The sequence below is a fragment of the Loxodonta africana genome, chromosome 9 (assembly GCF_030014295.1).
Source record: "Loxodonta africana isolate mLoxAfr1 chromosome 9, mLoxAfr1.hap2, whole genome shotgun sequence".
NCBI lineage: Eukaryota > Metazoa > Chordata > Mammalia > Proboscidea > Elephantidae > Loxodonta > Loxodonta africana.
The window spans coordinates 52315753-52340199 of record NC_087350.1 but is presented as its reverse complement, the minus strand read 5'-3'; the positions used below and the strand labels follow the sequence as shown (position 1 = coordinate 52340199).

The window sequence follows — 24447 nt, the reverse complement described above, 5'->3', positions numbered from 1 at the left end:
AACAAAGCAAGAAACTAGGATACGGTAAGCAAACATAAAATAAACTAATACAATAACTTATAGATGGCTCGGAGACAATAGTCAGTATCAAACCACATAAGGAAACAGGCCATGATTGCTTCAATAAGCTCTCAAAACAGAGAATCAAAGGATCTTCTGGATGAAAGTGCCTTCCTGGAATTACCAGATGCAGAATTCAAAAGATTAATATACAGAACTCTTCAAGACATCAGGAAGAAGATCAGGCAATACGCAGAACAAGCCAAGGAACACACGGATAAAACAGTCTGGTATTGGTATAATGATAGACATATAGACCAATGATATAGAATTGAGAGTCTGGAAATAAATCCATATGTCTGTGGTCAACTGATTTTTAACAAGTATGCTAAGTCCATTCAATATGGAGAGAATAATCTCTTAAATGGTGTTCAGACAACTGGATACCCACAAACAAAAGAATGAACATGGACCCACACCTCATACTACGTGTGAAAACTAACTTAAAATACATTCAAGACCTAAATGTAAGAACTAAGACCATAAAACTCTTTGGGGAAAATATAGGGATAATTCTTCGGGATCTAGTTTTTAACAGTGGATTCCTAGATACGACATTGAAAGCATGAGCAACAAAAGACAAATAGATAAATGGGACATCATCAGAAATAAAACTTCTGTTCATCAAAAAGCAAAGCCATAAACCAAACCTGTTGCCATAGAGCGTATTCAGACTCATAGCTACCCTATAGGACAGAGCAGAGCTGCCCCATAGGGTTTCCAAGGAGCAGCTGGTAGATTCCAACTGCAGACCTGTTGGATAGCAGCCAACCTCTTAACCACTGTGCCACCAAGGCTCCTTATTAAAGATAGAGATTTCTTAATTCCCTATCAAGTAATACATGCCTATGATTCTCTTTCTGTGTTGTTGTTTCACGTTGTATGTGTTTGTTAAAATTAAAACTAAATTCCAGGATAATGTGCATAATCGTGGCTGGAAAAAAAAATCTTTAACCTACTTTAATAAAGCATATATTTCTGGTATATAGACCTACTTTCCTTGTCATTCCTCTTGATATTTGCAAAATTTATTTTTCATTTTTTATCAAAAAGACATTACTTTCTGTATAATCTTTGTTCTGTTTCTTGTGACAGATATTTACTCTAACCTACATTTTACACAATTTCATAGTTATTATTAAATCAGTCATTTAGAACTTTCTTGGTTTTTATTTCAGTTATGTAGTTCCGGAATGTTTTTTAAGTTATTCAGTTAATAGGATTCTTTCCTGATTTAATGTAGTGCCTCATTCACGTGGGTCTGAACTTGAATTAAACATTTAGCATTGGAGATCCTGGTTTGGGTAGGGCTGTTGAACACATTAGCATAGCCATTCATTAATTCTAAAGAGGCTTTTGGACTTTTATTAGGTATATTTATCAACCATTGACTGTGCCATGCATTAAGCTAGGTTTTGTGGATTATAAAACAGAAGCACAGTTTCTGCCCTTAAGTAAATAGTTTTATAGGTAAGATAAGATATACAAAAATAAAAATAATATATATTTCCATATGTTGTGTATATTCTACATAGCAGCAGCTGTGTATCAGTAGAGTATGTGAAGGTGTGCATGTGTGTTTTCAGACAGAGGATGGCTCCAGCTCTCAGCAGTGTTGGAGGCTTTGCTTTCACTTTTATTATGTGTCCTCTATATATATGTCACATATATATATGTGTGTGTGTGTGTGTGTATATATATATATGTGTCACGGGAAACCCTGGTGGCGTGGTGGTTAAGTGCTACAGCTGCTAACCAAAGGATCGGCAGTTCATATCTGCCAGGCGCTCCTTGGAAACTCTGTGGAGCAGTTCTACTCTGTCCTATAGGGTCGCTATGAGTCGGAATCGACCCAACAACACCAGGTTTGGTTTTTTTTATATATATGTCACATACTCTTTTGGAGCTTTTTATATTTCATATATATATAAACGTGTGTGTGTGTGTGTGTGTGTGTGTGTATCCTTGAAGGTATAATAGTTTTGGTTAAGAAAGAGCATAGGCTTTAGAGGAAGTGTTGGGTTCAAATCCCAAAGCTGTAAAATATTCACGGCTCTGGGAACATGATTGCCCAAAAGGCTAGAAAAATTACTGGGTGAGAGAAGAATATCACTTTTGTTTTTCATTTTAGAACAGGAGTATCAGGCTGTTGGATGGTATGCTGAATATGATGTAGACTTACCAAAGAGAATCAGGTCTATTGCCTTAGTTGTGAAGACAATGAATTCTTAAAGTGTCACCTTTTTGTGTTTCAGTTCTTCAGCATGCAAGCAAATAAAATTCAACAACGGAAAGATATTAGAGATAGCTGGATACTGGTATTTTTTATGAAGGATTGCTGACATTATTGACATCTGTTTAGATTTAGTTAAAAAGGAATATCTTCCCACAGTCTGTTTGAATAAGTTCCTTGGGATTTGATCGTATAGTGTTCATATTGAGTAAATTGCTATGTACATTCTTATGCCATTTGCCTTTCAGACAAACTCTGTTTAAGGGAATTCTTTTCTATTTGAGAGCCTGATACATGGACTTCATGCCATAGGATAAGTTAAAACAGCAGTTTTTATACCCAGTTTTTCTAACAGGAGCACTTGACCTCCTTCCTTTGAGATTAGGTTGAGTATTTTCCTATCGTAAATGCATTTTGAATAGCACATTTTATCTGTTGTAACAGAAAAGTCACCAGCTGCACTTCTTTGCATAAGGAATGGAGTATAGCATGAGGTGTACAGAGTGAAACAAGTTGTTTTTCTTTCGTATTTTTTCCCTACATTTGATTTTGCTTTGGCTTGAGTGGCAGGTCCCTGAAGAAGCAGTAACTATGGGCATGAATGCGTGGATATAGGAACCGGCAAGATTTGTGTGCATGTGTGTGTGTGGTAGAAAATATAACATTTGCCAATTTAACAATTCTTACATGTACAATTCAGTGACATTGCTTACATTCATCATGTTGTACAGTCATGACAGCTCTCCTTTTCCAAGTTATTCCACCACTATTAACAGAAGCTAAGTGCCCCCTAAGCGATGACTCTCCCTGTTACGGTTTGAATTGTGTCCTCCCAAAATACATATTATAATCATTAATCTCTATGCTTGTGGTTATAATCTCATTTGGGAATGGATTGTGTTTATGTTAGAAGCAGGATTCGTATAGGGTGTGTCTTGAGTCAGTCTCTTCTGAGATATAAAAGAGATTAAACAAGCAAGTGACGAAGCAGAGATAGAGGAAGAGAGATGCCAAGCCACATGAAAATCGCCCAGGAGCAGAAGCTCTAAGAGACTAGGACCTTCATCCGGAGCTAACAAAGAAAGAAAGCCTTTCCCAAGAGCCAGCACCCTGAATTCAGACTTCTAGCCTCCTAAACTGTTAGAAAATAAACTTCTGTTTGGTAAAGCCACCCATTTGTGGTATTTTATGTTACAGCAGCACTAGATAACTAAGAATTTGGTCTGAAAAGTGGGGGTGCTGCTCTAACAAATACCTACATGTGGAAGTGGTTTTGGAATTGGGTAGTGGGTGGAAGCTGGAAGACTTTAAGGTACCTAATAGTAAAAGCCTAGATTATTTTATTGCCTTGAAGAGACTGTTGGTAGAATTACGGACATCAGAGGCAATTCTGGTGACGGCTCAGAAGGAAGTGAGGAGAGCTATCGAGAAAGTCTCTGTTATCTTAGAGAATACTTATGCTCCAGCAACAGAATGTTTGCTAGAAACGTTAACATTAAATGTACTTTTGGTGAGGTTTTAAAAGAAAATGATGGATGTGTGACTGGACAGTGGAGGAAGAGCGATGCTTTTTATGCAGTGGCAGAGAACGTGTCTAAATTATATTCAGATGTTTGGTGGAATGTAGCACTTGTAAGTGATTAACTTGGATGTCAGACTAATGAGATTTCTAACCGAGATCTTAAAGAGGCTGCGTGGTTTCTCGTTGCCACTTATAGTGAAATGCTAAAGAAAGGAGATGGACTTAAAAATGATCTGTACAAAATGAAAACAGAATTTAAAGATCTGGAAAATTCTGTTGTACAAACTAAGGACATATGTCCTAGAATTTTCACCAAGGATGTGGCTACACAGTCTTTTGTTAAAAAGATAAAGCCTGTGACTGATGGATCTAACCAACTACCACAGCAGAAAACCCATCAGCTTAGACCGAAGGGGTCAGAGACAGGATGAAAGGAAACTGTCTGCCTCTGGGAATTTACAGGCAGGAAGCAGACCAAAGGTGCTACATCTGTTCTCCAAAAAAGGAAAGGACTATCCCTGGGGCAGCTCAGAGATCAGCAGAACTATTGGAAGGAACACAGGAAATGGGACATTTTCGGTTTCAAAGAGCGGGGCCACTTCCCAAAGCTGAGGGGGCGGGGCTTCCATGCCCAAGGAGCAGAGGAATGGGGACTGCCGGGGCCAAGACAGTGAGGTCGCCACTCAGGTGGACCAGGAGAATGGGGCTGAACAAAGCTAAGGGAGCAGAGTTGCCATCCCAGTGGGCTTGAAAGGCAAAGCTAAAACCCAGGGCTGAGGGACCTCCGCCCAAAATCCAGAGGGCGTGGCCAACACCCAGAGTCTGGAGGACAGGGCTGTTGCCTAGATGGTGCCTGTTATGGATTGGATTGTGTCCCCCCAAAATGTGGGTCAACTTGGCTAGGCCATGAGTCCCAGTATCGTGTGATTGTCCGCCATTTTGTCATCTGATGTGATTTTCCTGTGTGTTGTAAATCCTATCTCTGTGTTAATGAGGCAGGATTAGAGGCAGGTATGTTAATGAGGCAGGACTCAATTTACAAGATTAGGTTGTATCTTGAGTCAGTTCTTTTGAGATATAAAAGAGAAAAGGAAGCAGAGAGACAGAGGGACCTTATTACTACCAAGTAAGAAGAGCCAGAAATATGTGCGTCCTTTGGACCCAGGGGTCTCTGGTTTGAGAAGCTTCTAGACAAAGGAAAGATTGATGACAAGGACCTTCCCCCAGAGCCAACAGAGAGAAAGCCTTCCCCTGTAGCTGACATCTTGAATTTGGGCTTCTAGCCTACTAGACTGTAAGAGGAAAACCTTTCTTTGTTAAAGCTGTCCACCTTTATTTCTGTTACAGCAGCACTAGGTAACTAAGGTAGTCCCAAATAACAGAGGGTTATCTTCAAGCCTTGAGAGCTAATGTAAATTGTTCTGCTGGGTTTTGGACTTGCTGGGTGCCCATTATCCCATCTTCCCTTCCAGTTTCTCCCATCTGTAATGGAAATGTCTATCTTAAGTCTGTTCTACCATTGTACTTTGGAAATAGATAACTTGTAGTCTAGATTTCACAGGTTCACAGACGAAGAAGAATTTTGTCCCAGGAATGGAATATGCCTAAAGTGTCACCCATATTTGATTTAGATGATTGAGAAGAAGACATTTTGGACTTGGAGTTGATTTAAGACTTTAGGGATGATGTGATGGGATCAATGTGTTTCACATGTGGCAGGGACATGAATTTGGGGGGCAGGGGGCCAAAGAGTTGAATGTTATGGATTGAATTGTGTCCCCCAAAAATATGTGTTGTAAAACTTCTACTCCTGTGGTTATAATCTCATTTGGGAATGGGCTGTCTTTATTATATTAATGATAATGAAGATAACTAAGACACCTCTTTTCCCTCTCCCTCCCACCCATGGTAACCACTAATAAACTTTGTTCTCTATACATTTGCCTATTTCATATAAGTGGGGTCATATAATACTTGTCCTTTAGTGACAGACTTATTTCTCTTAGCATAATGCTTTTAAGGTTAATCCATGTTGTAGCATGTATCATGTCCTGGCACCATTTTAAAGCATGTAAACAAAAAGACCTTGTACTTGTATAGACCCAGATAGGTATATGATTGACCATTAAACCCTTTTATGTTTCCATAGGAGTCTCCCCAGGACAGTGCTATCACCCGGGATATTAACCGGACATTCCCAGCCCATGACTACTTTAAAGACACAGGAGGAGATGGACAAGATTCTTTATATAAAATATGCAAGGTATTTCATGTCAAACAAACAAACAAAAAAAGACTCCATTTTTAGAGATAGTTCTGGTTCTTTAAAATTTTACAAAAATCAACTAGAAAGTTTAATTTGTATCTGATGTTCAAGAAAGCAAAAAAAGAGAGAAAAGACTTTGTAAAATCAAAAGTAACAACACGATTTTAGACTCATTAAAGAATGGAAAATAATTTAAAAAATAAAATGCTAGGCTTTCTTTTCCCCTTTTAATCAGGATTTTCGGGTGACAGTTTCTTGGCTCCCGTTTAGACTTCCAAAAACTGGTTTTATGTTAAGAGCCTCTGAGTCCTGTAGCAATGCAAATTCCTATTCAGCATTCACAATTTAAGTGATGAACTTGGCACCTATGACACCATCCAACAGTGTGAAGCACTGATATCCATGCAGGTTATCACCTTTCTCACGACTTTGCGAAAACCCTCGTTAGTTTGTCTGCCTGACTCTGAAACAGATGCCTTCCCCTGGGTGCTCAGTCCATAGTTCCTCTCGCTCTACACTTTCACCCTGGGTGATGCCTTCCACTCCCAGAACTTTAGCTGTCACCATTGTACAGAGATTCCCAAATCTACATTAGCTCAAGCCTAAATTCCCAGCTGTACAAATACATCAAACAAAAGATGTCGAAAAATAGAGTTAATTTAAAAACATGTTTTTTATGAAAATTTTCCAACATACACTAAAGCCGAATGGTATAATGAATTTGTGTATATATCTTTTACCCAGATTCAGCGTTTAGCAACATATTGCCTCATTTGCTTCATCTACCCCTTTTTTTTCCCTGAAGTACTTAAAAGCAAATCCCGGACATAATGATCCTAAATTCTTCACTATGCATCTCTAAAAAAGTAAGGGTATTTCATAAATAACCATTTAACAAAATTAACAATAATTCTTTAACACCATGCAGTAGCCACTCCATATTTAGATTCCCCTAAATATCTTTAATACAGTTGGTTAGGATCAGGATCCAACAAGGTTCACATTACATTTATTTGTAATACCACTTTTAATTGAAAACAGTCCTTTTCCCCTCCCTTGTCACTGCCTTGCTGAAGATGCAGTTATTTCTCTATTAGTTTTCAGTTCCTCTCTTTGTCCACAGTGAGTTTGATATGACTGATGTCTCTTAGAGCTGTACATCCCTTTCTGTCCCCTGGCTGGGTACAGGCCTGTATCATACTGTGCTGACACTTTCACAAAAGCTGCCTTGCTGTAGTCTCCCTGCCTTTATGCTCTAACCTGTTTATTATTTATTCTTTGTTGACCTCTCCATTGAATCGTTTCAGTGGCCTCCACAAAAACATTTAGTGCTGCTCTATAATTCACAGAATGAAATAAAAACTTCTTAATTCATTTTCTGGTTTTTTTAGATTCCTTAGCTTAGCATTCAGGGCATTTTGTAATATATCCTGGCTGACATCTTGCTGCAAGAGCCCCAGGTATTTTATGCTTCAGCTATGTTAAACTTCGCACTCTGATTTATTTACTTTTCTAACCTCCCCCACTGAACTGTGAAGTTCTGAAGGGCAGGAATCATTTCTTATATGTGTTAGGATCTGTAGCACTTAGTACAGTGCCTTGCAAATAGTCGGTACTCATTAAATGTTTGTGATGAAGTGCCCTTTCTTCCCCGTATTTCATTACATTTCCCAAGAGCCCTATATTCCAGACATTTCCCAAAATGTATCATGTACTTTCATGTCTCTGTGCATTCCCTTAAACTCTTCCATCAGTCTGAAGAATATGCTCCCCTCCATCCTCTACCTATAGGTGTTCAATACAGAGAACTGGGCAGCATTTCGTTCTCTTGTGCATAAGGTTACTATCAGTTGTAGCCGACTTCACTGCAACTAACAGCAACAACAACATAATTGATTAAGCCATATGCTGAGCACCTTACATGAGAGGACAGAATGAGAATAATACATCATCTTTATGAGATAAACCTCTGATTACTGTAAAGCATGTAATGTGCCCAGGATCCAGACCTAAACATAAGCATTTATGGGATTTGTGCCCAACTGTGACTAATTCTAAAGCCTTTGCTCTTTTTAACCAGTAAACTATTAATTTATACCTTAAAAAATATTTCCAAACTACTAACGAAAGAGCTGTGTTGGTGTATATTACTACTGTTTTTTTAACAATCTTAACAAATTGGTATTAAATTTGTCCATTTTTATTAATTCCATAGGTATAAAGTGGGGCCTTGTATTACAAACAGATCATTTTTAAAGCCCTCTGTGTACATCTTCCATCAGCAGTCTTTCAGTTTGTCATATTGTGGTGGCTTGCTTGTTGCTATGATGCTGGAAGCTATGCCACTGGTATGCTAGCAGGATCACCCATGGTGGACAGGTTTCAGTGTAGCTTCCAGAGTATGACAGTCTATGAAAGAAGGCCTGGCGATCTACTTCCAAAAATTAGCCAATGAAAACCTTATGGATCACAACAGAACCTGTGCAACTCACTCACTTTGGACATGTTATTAGGAGGGATCCGTTGCTAGAGAAGGACATCATGTTTGGTAAAGTGAGGGCCAATGAGGGCATGGGAAGGTATGGAGAAATGGATTGGCAAAATAGCCGCAACAGTGGACTTTTGAACTTGCTGGCGATTATCAGGATGCTGTAGGACCAGGCAGTGTTTCTTTTTATTGTACGTAAGGTTGCCATGAGTGAAAGTAGACTCAATGGCAGCTAACAAGTATAATAAGGCGCACATCTTGTCTTTGGAAAAGTATATGTGTTTCTGGTTCTGTAATCCTCTCATCAGATAAGCTTTGATGATATTAGGGGTATAATGAGATTACATGAATTTTACCTGAATTTCTGAAAGCACGGTTATATGTTTTTTTAAGCTGTAATATATATTTAAAACCGATATATGTATTTTTGAAAGTTTTACCAAAAGCTAATGATAAAACCCAAATATATATATATTAAGTTAAGCATTGGCATCCCATTTTACTAAGGGATCTGAATTCTAAACATAACCAATTCTAAATTGCTTTCTTGGAACACAGAGGAACCTTGGCACAAAAAGCAAATGGAGAATAAAGGGAGTTTCACCAGAAATGAATTTGTCAAACAAGCAATAACATCTTGAATCTATAGGAAGTCCCCTTCTACCACAGCTTACATGAAAACTGTAAATATTAATGAGAACTAAAAATAGGACTCAAAAACAACTAAAAAACCAGAGAGCAAACCATAAGGAATGTTAGATGTCAATATTCTATTAAAGATAATGTTCGGAGACGATGGGTAGTAATCATCTGTTGCCAAGAAAAATACGAAATAAGAATTCCAGCGGAACCCACAAATGGTTTCAGAGAAATCTCTCTTATCAGAAAAGTTATTATTGGCATGTGGAAAGAATCGTTTTTTGGTGTCTTTGCCAAAGGATTTTTTCCCAGAAAGAAAAATGAATAATGTTTACAGTGAGTTCCTGCTATGTGTGAGGTGCTGGCTAGGTTGACTAGGCGTCACCCCAGCCCTCAAGAAGCTCATAATCCAGTAGTGAAGATGGACGTTTAAAGCATTGTGGTAAGTGGTGTAATAACCACGCATGTATACCAAGTGCCAGAGAAGCACAGAGAAGAGAAGAATTAATTCTGGGGGGGGTGGGAATATGTTTGGGGCTTGAAGGGGGAGTGGGTTTTCAGGCAGAGAAGAGGAAAACGGACATCTCAGAGGGAGCAACATGAGCAAAGACAAGGAAATATGAGAACATTTTTTTAGTGCTGAAGTAAATTTTGCTTAACCTTTTCCACCCCTCGCTCACAGGAAGTAGTATAGTGACAGTTGTGTTCATTATAAAGAAAAAGTTGAGATTGGAGATACGTTGGTATCATTCGTTGACTGTCAAAGTGTGCCACAGTGGGGTGTGGGTAGCATCTGCCAGGATCCTACAGCCATGGCCCATGAATGACTGTTCATTTATACCTCTTGTGTTTATTTTCCAGGCTTATTCTGTGTATGATGAAGAGATCGGCTATTGCCAGGGCCAGTCTTTTCTTGCTGCTGTGCTGCTTCTCCACGTGAGTAATTAGGTCTCTGTTATGACCTGCACATGGCCTGCCTCAGCTTATACTAACCTTACACTTGAGCATGGTTTTCTACTGGGTTCATGCAGACTCTTCGCATGAATTTTAACTCCTGCATCTGGAAACTTTTTCCTTAAATTAATATAATGTCATTATGGAAGTGAAACATAGGAAGAATAAATGGCAGTGTTGAGAACTAGTACAGGGTAGACTTTGTTTTTATTACTAGGAAGGTTGGGTAGATTTTAGTCTTGGTTGCACCCTTGAGGACGTTTTATCTTCTCTAAAGTAGCTTCTTTCGTTAATATTTGTTTTGGGATTTATGTATTGGAGTAGAGGCAGAGAAGTTGGTTTTCTTTTTTTAAAAAAAAACCCTTTTTTTCCTTCTTCCTACACAATCACAACAGATCAAGGTAGAATCTATGTCTACCAAGACAGAACTAGCACAAACAAAAAACTTTTTATAATTTGAGAAATTATGGTAGCTGGTCTACCTTGCCACCCAATAGCCTGAACTTCCAGGTTGTATTCAGACTTGATAGATACAATCTGCACAGCCCCATCGTCAATGAGTGCCAAGTATGGTAGCCAAGAGTAGGGACCTAAGGAAACAAGACATTCAAAAGTTAAGCTTTGATTCAATAACAACAAACCAGGGAGGGGGTAGCAGGAGTGAATGAAGCAAGATATTCCATGTTTCAAGTTTGTCCCAATAGAAAATTCCTACAATGGTTATTTTAAAAAGTATCAGAGTTATGTTTAAAAGGAAGAAAAGGGAGAAGTTGGTTTTCTTTAGTGCCATTTTATTCATTCATTCAGCAAAGACTCCCTCCAACTTTTTTGATTTTGAAAACTTTCAGATCTACAGAAGAGTTGGTAAAAAAAAAAAAAAATTGATAGTGAACACCCATATACCCTTTACCTAATTTGCCAATGAGTATTCTTCTACATTGCTTTCTCTCTTAGTCTCTCTCTATCCCCTCCCCTACTCTCTCTCTCTTCCTCCACATACAAACACACACACGCATTTTATTTTTTACTGAATTCTTTGAAAGTAAGTAGCAAACATCATGACATTTTACTCCTAAATACTTGAGCATGTATCTCCTAAAGACAAGGGCATTCTGCAACATAACCAGAATACCGTGATCACATGTAAGAAATTCCACATTGATTCAGTAATGTCTGATACATGGTCCACATTCAGTTTTCCTCAAATGTCTAAATAAAGTCCTTTATGGCTTTTTTTTTTTTTTTTAAACCAGAATCTAATCAAGATTCAGGCATTGAATTTGTCATTTTTCTTTATTTTCTTTTAGTCTAAACAAACCCTTGCCTTTTTTGTGTGTATCATGCTACTGACACTTTTGAAAAATTCAGGCCAGTTACTTATAAAATGTTCCACGTTCTTGATTTGTCTAATTGTTTCCTCATGATTAGACTTAAGTTAAAATGCTTTGCAAGTATACCACACAGGGGTGTCAGCAAAGAGTTTTGACCACCTGTTATGACCTATACTGTGCCGGAGATCAGGAGTATATATAGACTTGGTCCCAGGCCTCATGGATGCAGAGCTAGTGAACCCAAAATGATCACACAGGTATATCACTATTAATTTCATTGGTGCTCTGAGGTACCTTGGAAGACAGAGTTGGTGCTCTGCTTCTGAAAGGTCACAGCCTAGTAAACCCTGTGGAGCATATATACTCTGCACATATGGGGTCGCCATGAGTCGGAATTGACTCGACAGCAACCAACAATAGCCACTAAAAATATAATACTATAACAGCATAATAACAGTATTATAATATAATAAAAAGTTCAATGCAAGATTATAACAAGGGACACTTATTTAGATTAAGGAGCTAGGAAGGGCTTTTCTGAGGAAGTGACCTTTAAAGGGAAGCTTGAAAAGTGAGAAGGGGTATCCATTCTTTTCTTTTCTGTATCATTTAGCTTTTTTTTCTATATTGTTATGAAATAATAGAAGTATTTTAAAAGCAAAAGAGTGGAGAATAGAGCATCACTAGCGAAGGGAGTAGTGTAGTATGTAGAAGCCATGAAATGGGGAAGATGTGGCATATGGAAGGAGCTGAAAGAAGGGCAGTGTAACTGGAGCCTCATAAGTAATGGGAGTGGGAGAGGGAACCAGAGAGGTAGACAAGGACCAGCTTAGGGATGGCCACAGAGACCAGGTCAAGGAGTCTGGATTTTGTTTCTCTATAAAAAGGGAAGCTTTTGAAGGATTTTTAAGCCATTTTGTGTAGGTTGCAATACAAGTAAAACGAAAACCACTTTGTATTTTCTTATTGTGAACCTAGCTTGTGTTGATGGTAGGCATGCAAAATTACAATGAAGCTATAACATTAATAAAGTTTTTAAATTTGTTTTGTTGTTTTAATCAGATTTTATATCTCAAAGTCTCACAAGCTTGTCTGGTTTGTCTTTGTTCTCAACTTCATTCCAAGGACATTTACCCCCGTTTAAGTATCACAGCCCCTTTAAAATGGTTTCGTGGTCAAATCCGTAATGTCTTACATTGAACTCTGGGCTGTTTTGCTGTAGTGTTATTGTTTGGATTACATCAGATAAGATAAATGCTAGTTTCAGAGTGAGGGGAGATGGGACACCTAACATCAGAAATGCCACCCTGGGTCACCCCATGTCTCCCTCAGCAATGTGGGAAAATATAGTTGCCTTCCATATCAAAGACCTTAAAGATCTGGCCCTTTGCCCCAAATACCCTTACCTTTTTAATAATAATCTGCTGTGCTTCCCTAGTTTATTACCTAATCTCACTTGCTGGTTAGCCCTGTTTTATTCCCAGTGATTTCTGTGCTCAGTCCACCTCCATCATCTTGTTCCACAGAAGTCCACCCACCTTCTTTACTTTTTTGAAAGCTTGCTACACTCACTGCAAGGTTTAAATAACATCTCCAGTGCTTTTATTTCTGTTTTGAAAACTAGACATCTTGCAAGGTTTTTAGGGAAGTGTTTTTCCATAAAGCTATGGAGGATATAGGTATTAGAAATAGGTACTGTTTGTAAACAAAAGTGAGGTAGGGTTTTTCTAATACTTTAAATGTGGTTGCAGACTTAACTGTTCCTTAGAATAGGTAACATTCTTCCTAACTAGCTATGTTTTTGAACAACGATGAGAAAGAAAAACATTTTTACTAGTATGAAATAGCTGCTGAGGGAAGTAAGATGATTTTAAAAAGGTTACATGACCTTTGGGAAAGATGAAACTTTTATATCCTACAGTTGTCTACCAGCCTATTCCTACTCAGCTCAAATTCTATTCTCCGTCCAAAGTCTGTTCCTGACTATCTTAGGCAGACTCAGACTTTCTGCGTTCCCTCTGGTCTTTCCACCTAATTCATATTACAGTTATTCTATTATGTACTAGTTGTATGGGAAGCTCCTTCAGGGTAGAACTGTGTCGGACACAGAGTAGACATCATTAAATATTTCTGGGTGAGTGAGTTAATGTTACAAAACACAATCACAGGCCTTAGTCGCTGCATGTCGCTGAATTTCCTGATACCTAGATAAGACAGTAAGTAGAAGAAAAAATTTAATATACTAAGAAAATGTCTGCATGTGTTTTATGATTTTGTTTTCTCCATTCCCTGTCTTTACAGATGCCTGAAGAACAGGCATTCAGTGTTCTGGTCAAGATCATGTTTGACTATGGTCTCAGGGAACTTTTCAAGCAAAATTTTGAAGATTTGCATTGCAAGTTTTACCAGTTGGAGCGCCTCATGCAGGTAAGAAGGGAAACCAGCCTGCATTTGACGAGTGCAGGACTGGGGAGAGCTAGGTTGATGAAAAGTGTCAGGGAGCAGTGGTAATTGCCCTAGCCATCTGTGGCTAAGGACGGGTTTCATTTTTGTCATTTCTCACTATGTGATGATGGAACCAAGATTAATAGATATGAACTTGATGTGTATGAGTTAGGCTTTCAATCTTATGAACACCCAGCAGGTCTGGTGTCTTTGCAGGGCCTTTTTCCACAGCAGACTCAGTCAAGAAGAATTCACCACAGCTCTAAAGCTGGCTAGTTAGGAATTTCATAACAAAAGTGAAACAGCTTTCCCAAACATTTCATAACTTGGAAAACAAAAACTGGCCTTCCAAATACTTGCTACCATTTTGGGGATTCCTCTATCTTTACAGCTACTTTGTCGACTGGAAAAGAGAGCTGACTGCCAGCTTAATAACGCTCTGGATGTTTTTAGAAAAACACAAGAATGTGACTTTTTTCGTCTACTCTTGGCAGATCTGTGAATCTCCTGAGTGGGAGTTGGATAGCTGCATATGTGCCCAAAACTAATTAGTTTGCTATTTCAGGAGTACATTCCTGACCTGTACAACCACTTCCTGGATATAAGCCTTGAAGCACACATGTATGCCTCCCAGTGGTTTCTTACACTTTTCACTGCAAAGTTCCCTCTCTACATGGTTTTCCATATCATCGACCTGCTTTTATGTGAGGTATGTATCAGACTTGCACTCACAGTGTCCTTCTTGTGCCAGCTCTCTCAAAATAGAATTTGTCCTTGTTGGTGATTTTATTTCAGTGCTAGAAAATCCAGGTTTACATGGTTCCTTGGGCTGTTGCTCTTGATCACATTTTGTTAAAGGTATTCTTTGCTAAGAAAGGAAATATTGGACATTTATATTAGTATTAGATTTGGCTGCATTTAATAGTGAAGAAACCCAAAATAATGTGACTAAATAAAAGTAGAAGAAGTCAGAAGGTCGGCAGTAACCTGCCCTCCCTATAGTATGGCTCTCCTCCTAATGGCTGAGTAGAGCTCCAGCCATCACACCTGTATTCAAGCCAGGGCAGCTGGGGGACGGGGAAAGGTAATAATCATCTGCTGCCAAGAAAAGTACAAAATAAGGAACCTACAAATGGAGGTTTCACCCGGCATTTCCACTTACCTTGTACTGACCAGATCTTAGTTATATGCCTACACCTAGTTGCAGTGGAGGTTATATTTTAGCTGGGTAGGAATGCATTAAAAATCGGGGTTCTGTTACTAATAGAAAATAGACATTAGGATAAATAACAGTCTTTGCCACATTTGTTTTGAGTATTTTGTATGTGGGGTATATGTGTGTGTTTAAGAAAAAAAAAATTGTAAAAATAACATGTTTATTGTAGAAACTATAGGAAATACTAGCAAAAAGAATTTAAGATGCTTGTAATCCCACTTTCTAGATGTGTCGCTCCTTTTAGCATTTTGGTGTATGTGCTTTCAGCCGTTTTTTTTTTTTTTTCTGTTCATATGTCTGTATATAATTTCTATATGAAATATTATGTAATAATGTATATTATGGTTCTGTATGTATATACTTAAAAATATATACTGTATATGCTATTTGGTAACCTTTTTTTCATTTCTTATACTTCAGCATCTGTAAGACACATTTATACCGTCATTCTTTTTATTTAATTATACCATATTCGAGACATACAAAAATCCATGATGAGTTTGTACCTGTCACCCAGCTTGAGATGTCATAAGACGCACTATAAGAAAGAAACATTACCAAGTATACCGTAATTCCTAATGGCTGCCCAGGTGTTCCATTATTTGGAGATGCCATAATTTATGCAAGTAACTCCTAATCTCAGACCTTTAAGTTGTGTCTAATTTTTTGCTATTACAACCAACCATTTGTTAAGTAGTTACTAAGGGCCAGGTGGCATACTGGGTAATTTACATAAATGTTGATTAATTATCTCAGAAAACCCTTAGGAAAGTATTAGTTCCTTTATGGAAACTGAGGCCCTAAAACTTAAAAGTTTAAATTGATCAACATATGCTAGTATATCTCTGTATCTGTCCTTTGCCCCCACCACTCTGAGAAGGGTTAGATGCAGAAAGACAGTGCAGGGAGCCCTGAGCAGATTCAGTTCATAGACGTAGGACTGAGGGACAGAGCGCTTGCTCTACTTGGACTGAGACAGCACAAGATAAAGTCCACCAGAAGTTATTTCCTGATGGATCACAATTTTCTGACTCTAATGTGTACTGATTTGAAAGCATGGAATACTTTGGAGAAGCATTCTTTCTTGTTGAATATGAAAAAGGACTGGAAAAAGCTCTTCTCTCAGAAAAATAGGAGATTGGGTCTACTCTAAGTGGCTTTTCAGTGGTGGCCCTGCAATTTTTGTTTTTCAAGATAACCCATTTCCTTACATGAAATTTTCACAATTTCTCTAGGACTGTGGGGTATTCTGAGGACAAACAGCTTAATAATCCAGATATAAACACTGAAAATGTTCTTTTTGTCTTTTCTCTTTCAGGGAATAAGTGTCATTTTTAATGTCGCCCTTGGATTATTAAAGGTACTCATTTATTCATAAGCTGAGTTATCTGCCATTCTCTCTTCTGCACTTGCAATATTATGCTGGTCTGAATTTCATTCTCAGCAGCCACTTAGAATGAAAGTGCTCAAGTATTGACCTTGAGACTGGATATGTGTGAGGGGCTCTGACAAAGGCTGAGAAGTATCTTCGAGGGGATTATAAAGGAGATGGGTTTATATGATGCTTCTTGGGCATCTTCTTAGCAAAATTTTTTCTGTACATGTGTATTTTTTCTTACTTTCTTCTTTAAGACTTCCAGGGATGACCTGCTGTTGACAGATTTTGAAGGTGCCTTGAAGTTCTTCAGGGTTCAGCTCCCTAAGAGATATCGCTCAGAAGAAAATGCAAAAAAACTAATGGAATTAGCCTGCAACATGAAGGTAAAATATTTTGCACTAATTTAGATTCTTCTGCATAGTTAATATTGCACTATTCCTGGTAAAACTATTAACATTTACAATGTTGTTGTTAAGTGCCATCAGGTCAGTTCCGACTCACAGCGACCGTACGTACAACAGAATGAAACACTGCCCGGTCCTGGCCATCCTCACAATTGCTGTTATGCTCGAGCCCATTGTTGCAGCCACTGTGTCAGCCCATGTCATTGAGGATTTTCCTCTTTTTCGCTGACCCTCTACTTTACCAAGCATCATGTCCTTCAGGGACTGATTTTTCCTGATAACATGTCCAAAGTATGTAAGACCTAGTCTCCCATCCTTGTTTCTAAGTAGCATTCTGGTTGTACTTCTTTCAAGACAGATTTGTTCGTTCTTTTGGCAGTCCATGGTATATTCAGTATTCTCCAACACCGTAATTCAAAGGTGTCAATTCTTCTTCGGTCTTGCTCATTCATTGTCCAGCTTTCCCATGCATATGAGGCAGTTGAAAACACCATGTCTTGGATCAGCGCAACTTAGTCTTCAAGGTGGTGCCTTTGCTTTTCAACGCTTTAAAGAGGTCTTTTGCGGCCAATTTGCCCAGTGCAGTACATCTTTCGATTTCTTAAGTGCTGCTTCTGTGGGTGTTGATTGTAAATCCAAGTAAAATGAAATCCTTGACTTCAGCCTTTTCTCCGTTTATCATGGTGTTGCTTATTGGTCCAGTTGTGAGGATTTATGTTTTCTTTATGTTGAGGTATATTTATATTTATGTATTTTACATATTTATATTGACATGTTGAGGTATATCTTAGTTATCTAGTGCTGCTATAACAGAAATACCACAAGTGGATGGCTTTAACAAAGTTTATTCTCTCACAGTCTGGTAGGCTGGAAGTCCAAATTCAGGGTGCCAGCTCCAGGGGAAGGTTTTCTCTCTTTCGGCTCTGGAGGAGGGTCCTTGTTATCAATCTTCCTTGGTCTGGGAGCATCTCAGAGCAGGAATCCCAGGTCCAAAGGATGCTCTGCTCCCAGCTCTGCTTTCTTGATAGTATGAGGTCCCCCGGTCTCTCTGCTTGCTTCTCTTTTTTATATCTCAAGAAAGATTGGTTTAAGACACTACCTAATCTTGTAGATCTCATCAATGTAACTGCTGCTAATCCATCTCATTAACATCCCAGTGATAGGATTTAGAACACAGGGAAATCATAAAATGGAAGACAACCACACAATACTGGGAATCGTGGCCCAACCAAGTTGACACGCATTTTTAGGGGACACAATTCAATCCATGACAAAAGGTGTATTTGTATTAACATTTGTAGTAGGTAAATAGTAGTAATAAAATGTTCTTTTATATTGTATAATTTGTACCCTTTTTTTAAAATACTTCCTGTATATATTATCTCCTATGAATTGAATCATTGGCCCCCTTAAACTCAAAGATATTATCCCCATTTTGAAGACAAAGCAAAACACAGAGGTTGTAGCCTACCTAGAGTCATACAGCTGATTAGTGGCAGAACTCAGGTTTCATGATTTCTACTGTGCTGTCCTTTAACTTTCAACTTTGGTTATTAGGATCAGAAATTCCCTAAAATAAAACTAATAATACATGAAGAATCACTTGATTTTATCACTTAAAGAAAAAGTAACAAATTTGTGGGGGGGGGGGCAAGCAGGGGACAGAATGAACAGTTATATTTGTTTTCTTATAGGGTAAGTAAAAGACTGTCATACTTACTTATGTGACTCCAAAGGGTAGAGCTAGGATTGTTGTGTCGGGGCAGACACAGTGGTGGATAAGCCTCACTATTTACTAAGTGGAGTAGAGCTTGGAGTCAGAAAGATCTAGGCTCAAAGGTACTTCCCCTATTTAAGGCTCAGTTACCTCATCTGTCAAATAGTAGTTGGACTTCTAGTCCTGGTTATATATCAAACAGACCTAACTCAGACCACCCTTCTTACTTTAAACACATAGAAATACTAGATAAAATATAAATCAAAAAGTGTTTAAATACCGAGATAACCATGAAAGAAAAAAATAGAAATGCCCAGGTGCCTAAAACAAAATAGCTCAAAGCTAGTATGCTTGTAAACTGAGAAAGCAGTAGAGGATTATGGAACTGTGTAGGTATTTGGTTTTAATGCTCACACAGACACAATGGCTGTGCCTTTGGGCATTCGGGAGGCAACTGAGACGGAGACTTCTGCATTAAGTTGGGACCTTGGAATGGTTCTCATGTCTGTGGAAGGGAGAATACAAAAACTCTACCTTATTAGCCTAAGAAACAAAAGAAATCGTAATATAAAATAAATGGGGGATTTGAAAAAGAATGAAGTAGAGCTTCTAGAACTTTAAATAATCATTGACATTATCATTAAAATTAAAATATTATCATCTACTTCACAGTTGCTGTGGCCAGTGTTTCATGAGAGTTTACCATGTACCAGGCATCGTGTTTAAGTACTTCTACATGTGAGAAATAACTGCAGTGTCCATGCTGAACGTGATGCCTGGTGATTAGTGATGGTTCAAGAAGTGATGGCTACTACTATAATTATTTACTTGTGGTTTTTCAAGCAGATATCAGACACCAGTACTATTTGCAAGGAGAATGGGGGTGTGCACAGAACGTAGAACCAAGTGAGTTCTGAGATTCTTTGAGTTATTTTTCATACTTCAGCCTGGTTCAGCACACAAGAGGATGCTGCCTCTTATCTCCTCATGATTTCTTCCCTCCAAAACCCACTCTTTTCCTGTTCATTTCTGCATCTCCGTTAGTGGTACCTGGTTCCTCAGGCCAAAAACTTTGCCGTCATCCTTGACTCCTCTTTCTTTTACACTCCACGTCTTGCAAGCCCTCAGAGTATATCCTGAATCTGATCACTTCTTGCCACCTTTATCAGTAATACCCTAGTGTAACCACCATCATCATTTCTCTTCTGGATTATCCCACTAGCTTCCTAACTGGTATTTCTGTTTCCTCAGTGATCCTGCTCCCAGGCTGTTTTTGATCCCATCTCTCCCTTGCTTAAAACTCTCTAATGGCTTCTTATCTCAGAATTAAACTCAAGTTCTTGCCAGGGTTTACAAGGCCCTGCACGATTTGGCTTCTCACCACCTTTTATTCCACCTTCCCCCTTGCTCTTTCCACTTCAGACACCCTGGCCTTCTTACTGTTGTGCCAAGCGTGCTCACCCCCTTGAGCCTTTCCACTTGGCTGGTCGGTCTATCAGTAATGCTCTCTTAGATGTTTGCATGGCTTCACAGTCACCTCATTCAAGCTTCTGTTCAAATGTCATGCCATCGGAGAGGCCTCCTCTAATAGCATTGTCTAAAGTAGCAGCTCCCCCAACTCTTTACACTTTCTCTTTACTCTGCCTTATTTTTCCTCGTTTCACTATCACTTCCTAACATTATCTGTTCATTTGATTATTGTATGTCTCCCCCCACTGGAATGAAAGCTTTTTGAGAGAAGGGACTTTTGTCTCTCCTGTTCACTGAATGAACGAATTTGCTGTTGAGTTTCTACTAAGTTACAAAGAAGAGTTAACAGATTTAGGCAAGGCTTAAAAATAGCTTTAAGCAGAAAGTTTGACCTTTTGAGTTTTTATTAGCTTGAAAAGCTTTATTAATACTGTATATGGATTCTTTATTTCTGTAGTCCAGATAAGGGAGGTGTCTGATGTCTTTTTATTTGCCTATTCTTACAATGAGTTCAGGCAGTCAAGGCTGCCATTAGCATGTCTACATAGGACGTATTTTGTGCTTAGACATGTAATTCCTTCCAGCCCTGAAGGGCTTTGCATGGTTGGGGACACCTTGGATGATTCTCCCTATTTACACATGGTTTTGTGCGAGAAAGATAGTAATTTTTCTTGACATTGACTTACAGTATAGAAAGCCTACAGATTGACCAGGACGTGAGAGAATGAGATTTTCTGCTAAAAGGTGAAATATGGTGTTGGCAATGATTACTGGTAGTTGTACTCTGGCAGCTATACTTAATAAGAAAGTGGAGATAGAGATGATGGTTGAGCCAGTTACTGGCAAAGAACCTCAGTCACAGTGATGATCTGGCAGCTGAAAAATAAAAAGAAATCTTTGGCAAGCTCAATCATGAGCCCGCACTGCATGAGCTAGAGTACATCAGTCAGCACAGGGAATGTACATGGTCATCTCTGGTTCCGGAGCCTCCTTCAGACATGGAAGAGTGTGTTCCTGCTAGGTGAATGGTTTGGAAACTAGATTTTGAACTTTTGGGCGTAGAATGTATAAAGGAAACTTTACCTCCACAACTCATTTAAATTCCATTTCATTATTTTTTCATTTTTTTTTAAATCATGACTCAGTTTACTCAGGTGTATTTCCTGAGTAAGGTGAGAATTGGGAATAGTTCACCCCACATGCTAGCCCAGGTAACAGATACCTGTTTCTGTTGCTGTTGTGTTTTAACACTGTGATATTGTTGTAATGTTCAATATTCGTATAGCCCTTAGAAGCATCTCATTTCTTCTTTGCAGTACTCTGTGAGGTAGGTAGGGCAAATCAAATGTGGAAACTGAGGCTCATAGAAGTGACTTACCCAAGAGGACCTGGCAGGGCAGTGACAAGAGCTGTGGTAGAACTCGGCCTTCTTTCTCCACATTCCTGGTGCTCTACACTCCACCGCCTCATCTCGTTGCACAAGTGTAACAGGAATTAAAGTTGGTGTGGCAGTACCTGAAATGGCCACAAGATGGGAGTGTTGCTCAAAAAAGTCTGTATTCCTCTCTGCCCTTGAGTCTTCCTTCTCAATATGTTTCTTTCTGTGTCCTTACCTGCATCTCATTTGCTTCTTTCTTTCCAGGCGTTTTACTTCTCCCCTTTTCCCTCTTTCTCCTTAAAGTGAGTTTATTATGTAAGTGAAATATTGTATTTATTCATTAAGTTTTAGATTCCCTGCTCAGTCTACAATTAACCAACATACATCAAAACTCATTTAGCTATCAATTGAATTCCTCCTCCTCGATGGATCAGTGATAGAAAAAAAAATTTCCAGTTTTGATATAAGATCTAAAAGGAGTTCTCCTTTGGATAGAATGTTCCAGGAGGTCGTGAACAGTCCTGGGGTCTCCAGAACACTTTCATACTCACAACTTTACAACACATTGTCTTTAGAGGGGAAAAAAATTCCTAGGTCTTATTATTATTCAAGAAATATATGAAAGCAACAGTTTGTTTCTTTATGTCTGTACATATGTGAGAGGCTAGTTTAAGAGAAGCAGGAACAATACTGAAAGAGATGGCTTAGTGAGTTGTTTTAGATCCAAGTGTTTTCCTGAAGACTTTACTCTTGCTATCAAATTCTGCCTGCAGTGAAATGTAATTTCTGAGCCATTAGCTTCATTGGAATTTGTTATTTCAAGCATAAAGTAAATGTGTCAGACTTTAAACTGCCTGTAAGAAAATATATTATTACTAAAACCAAATACCGGTATCTCCAAATTAATGTAATCCTAAACATTTGCTGTTCAGAGAAATAGAAAACCCTTTTTGCTCTTGGGGGGGTATTTTTATTTGTGAGCTAAAAACAAAACTACCTTCATTACCTGTTCAAATCATTGGCGTAGTCAATGTGTAACAGGATTTTAAGCTCTGCAAGGGCAGTGACTTCACTTGTCTTTTTTTTTATTATTATTTTTCACAGAATCTTGAGTAGTGCCTGATACAGTGAAGTAACCCTCACAGTAACTATATGAGGTCATTTTACATATGTGTATACTGAAGTTTAGAGGAGTGAAGTAACAGGTGTTAGTGGAGTTGGGATTCAGTCCCAGGAGTTTCCAGCTCTGAAGTCAATGCTTATAGTCATTGTGCTTTACTATAAATGAAGGATTGATAGAGCGGGACGAGAGACACTTACAGGTCCATTTTTGGTGATGTTTGTCATTTAATGATAAGGTAACTCAGTCTTTATGTCAGAATTGAAAACTTGCTCTCTGTACACTATAGTTGAAGTTTAGTTTTATTTCTTTGCTTGCTATCATCTTTTAAAATTGGATTCCATGGGGAAAATTCTGAGTGGGTACTCTCTCTCTGTAATAGACCTTAAATTTGCCTGTTGCTGTAAGGGCAACAATGGGCACGACCTTCTTATTCTAATAAATTGGTTTCCCTTCGTCCTTATCTGTTTGGGTCTTCTGCTACTGATTTGCTTATTGCATTATAGGAAAATACTCTGGTGGTAGAACCAGGATGCCAAATGCTATTTAGTGGTCTTTGAAAGCGTTTGAGTCTGAACTCTTTGAACAAATTAAATAAGAAAGCTCAAAATCAAATAGGATGTCCAGTCCCGTCCCGCCCCCCCCCCCCCCCCCCCCGCCCCATGGTTTAGAGTGCAAGCCTTGGAAGCCCACAGACCTTGGCTCTGATCCTGGCTCTGCAGACTCTGCGTGTGACCCAGCGTAGATCAGCACAGCAGGTTACAGGAAGAGGGAAATCAGATGATGCCTTTACGAAGTTGCTGCTGCTCTTTGTATGACAGTCATCATCTCTCAAATACCTGTGCTCTCTTGACCTGCCTTTCTGACCTCCTCTGCCCAGGCATCTAGAGTACTCTCCTCTAGTCAATTCATGTCAGCAGTGATAGATTTCCGTATGTGCCAAGAACTGCGCTCAGTACCAAGCATGCTACAGAGATGAATGAGAAACAAGAGGCACCCCAGATTTGTGTTCTTCTGCAGGTGTTGTCACTTAACAGACTGGCTATTTGGCCTTGGGCAGGTACTTTACCTGTCTAGGTCTTGATTCCTCAGCAGTAAAATGAGGGTGCTGTTCCCTCTTCTACCCATCATAGAAAGTTGTTTTGAGAATTAAATAAGTTAGTAGGTATAGAAGCAGCTTGTTCGCTAGAAAGTTTGGTATATATCTCAGGTTCTTTTAACCAGTAACTGAAATGCAAAATCCTTGCCCCAAACAATTTACCTTCTTAAAAAGAAGATGGATTTGCCTCAGATTTACTTATTTATGTAGCTTCCTGTTAACCCTACCACATAAAGCAATGAGAACTTTGGGGGTTAGAATCTGCTTGCTTCCTACTCCCCCCATCCACCTACACAACACACATGAAACTTGCCCAGCTGGCCATGCGCAGCTACTAACATTCACCCTCCCACCTTTTCTGGACCCCTGTGACTCCAGCAGACCAGGGATTCAGACCCTTGAAACAATTTCTTAAACCAAACTTGGGAATCAGTTTCTCTTCCAAATGGCAGCTTATTTCATACTCTTAAGTGTTAAATGGATTTTGTGTAAGTGGCTTATTGTTTGCAGCACATGTTTAGAAGATAGTTCTGTCTCTGATGTAGGACAGAATGCCAGATAATAAGTAATAGCTACCATTTATTGAAAAGACCTTACTGTGTGCCTGGCAGTCTGCTAAACACTCTATATACATTTTATATCAATTGATCCTCATAACAATAGTTTTCCTAAAGACTTAGGATTTTTACAAATGAGGAAGCTGAGGCTTAGAGAGATTAGGCAGCTT

The 24447-nt window shown here is 38.8% G+C and overlaps 1 protein-coding gene across 13 annotated transcripts in view; it reads left to right on the top strand.

The window, feature by feature from the left end:
* The window catches only part of RABGAP1 (RAB GTPase activating protein 1), a 177002-nt gene that overhangs the window by 134649 nt on the left and 17906 nt on the right, over nucleotides 1-24447 (top strand). For 12 of the 13 annotated variants that reach the window (XR_010323034.1, XR_002785007.2, XM_023544941.2 and 9 more), the window contains 6 exons: nucleotides 5965-6078; nucleotides 10070-10144; nucleotides 13795-13920; nucleotides 14504-14647; nucleotides 16473-16514; nucleotides 16787-16915. Coding sequence is in view for 11 of the 13 variants with exons in the window: in XM_023544941.2 (XP_023400709.1) it covers nucleotides 5965-6078; nucleotides 10070-10144; nucleotides 13795-13920; nucleotides 14504-14647; nucleotides 16473-16514; nucleotides 16787-16915 (630 nt within the window). In the remaining 2 variants the exon portion in view is untranslated. Of the gene's footprint in view, nucleotides 1-5964; nucleotides 6079-10069; nucleotides 10145-13794; nucleotides 13921-14503; nucleotides 14648-16472; nucleotides 16515-16786; nucleotides 16916-17008; nucleotides 18520-24447 lie in introns of those variants that run through there. The other variant, XM_064291480.1, reaches the window with a different exon arrangement.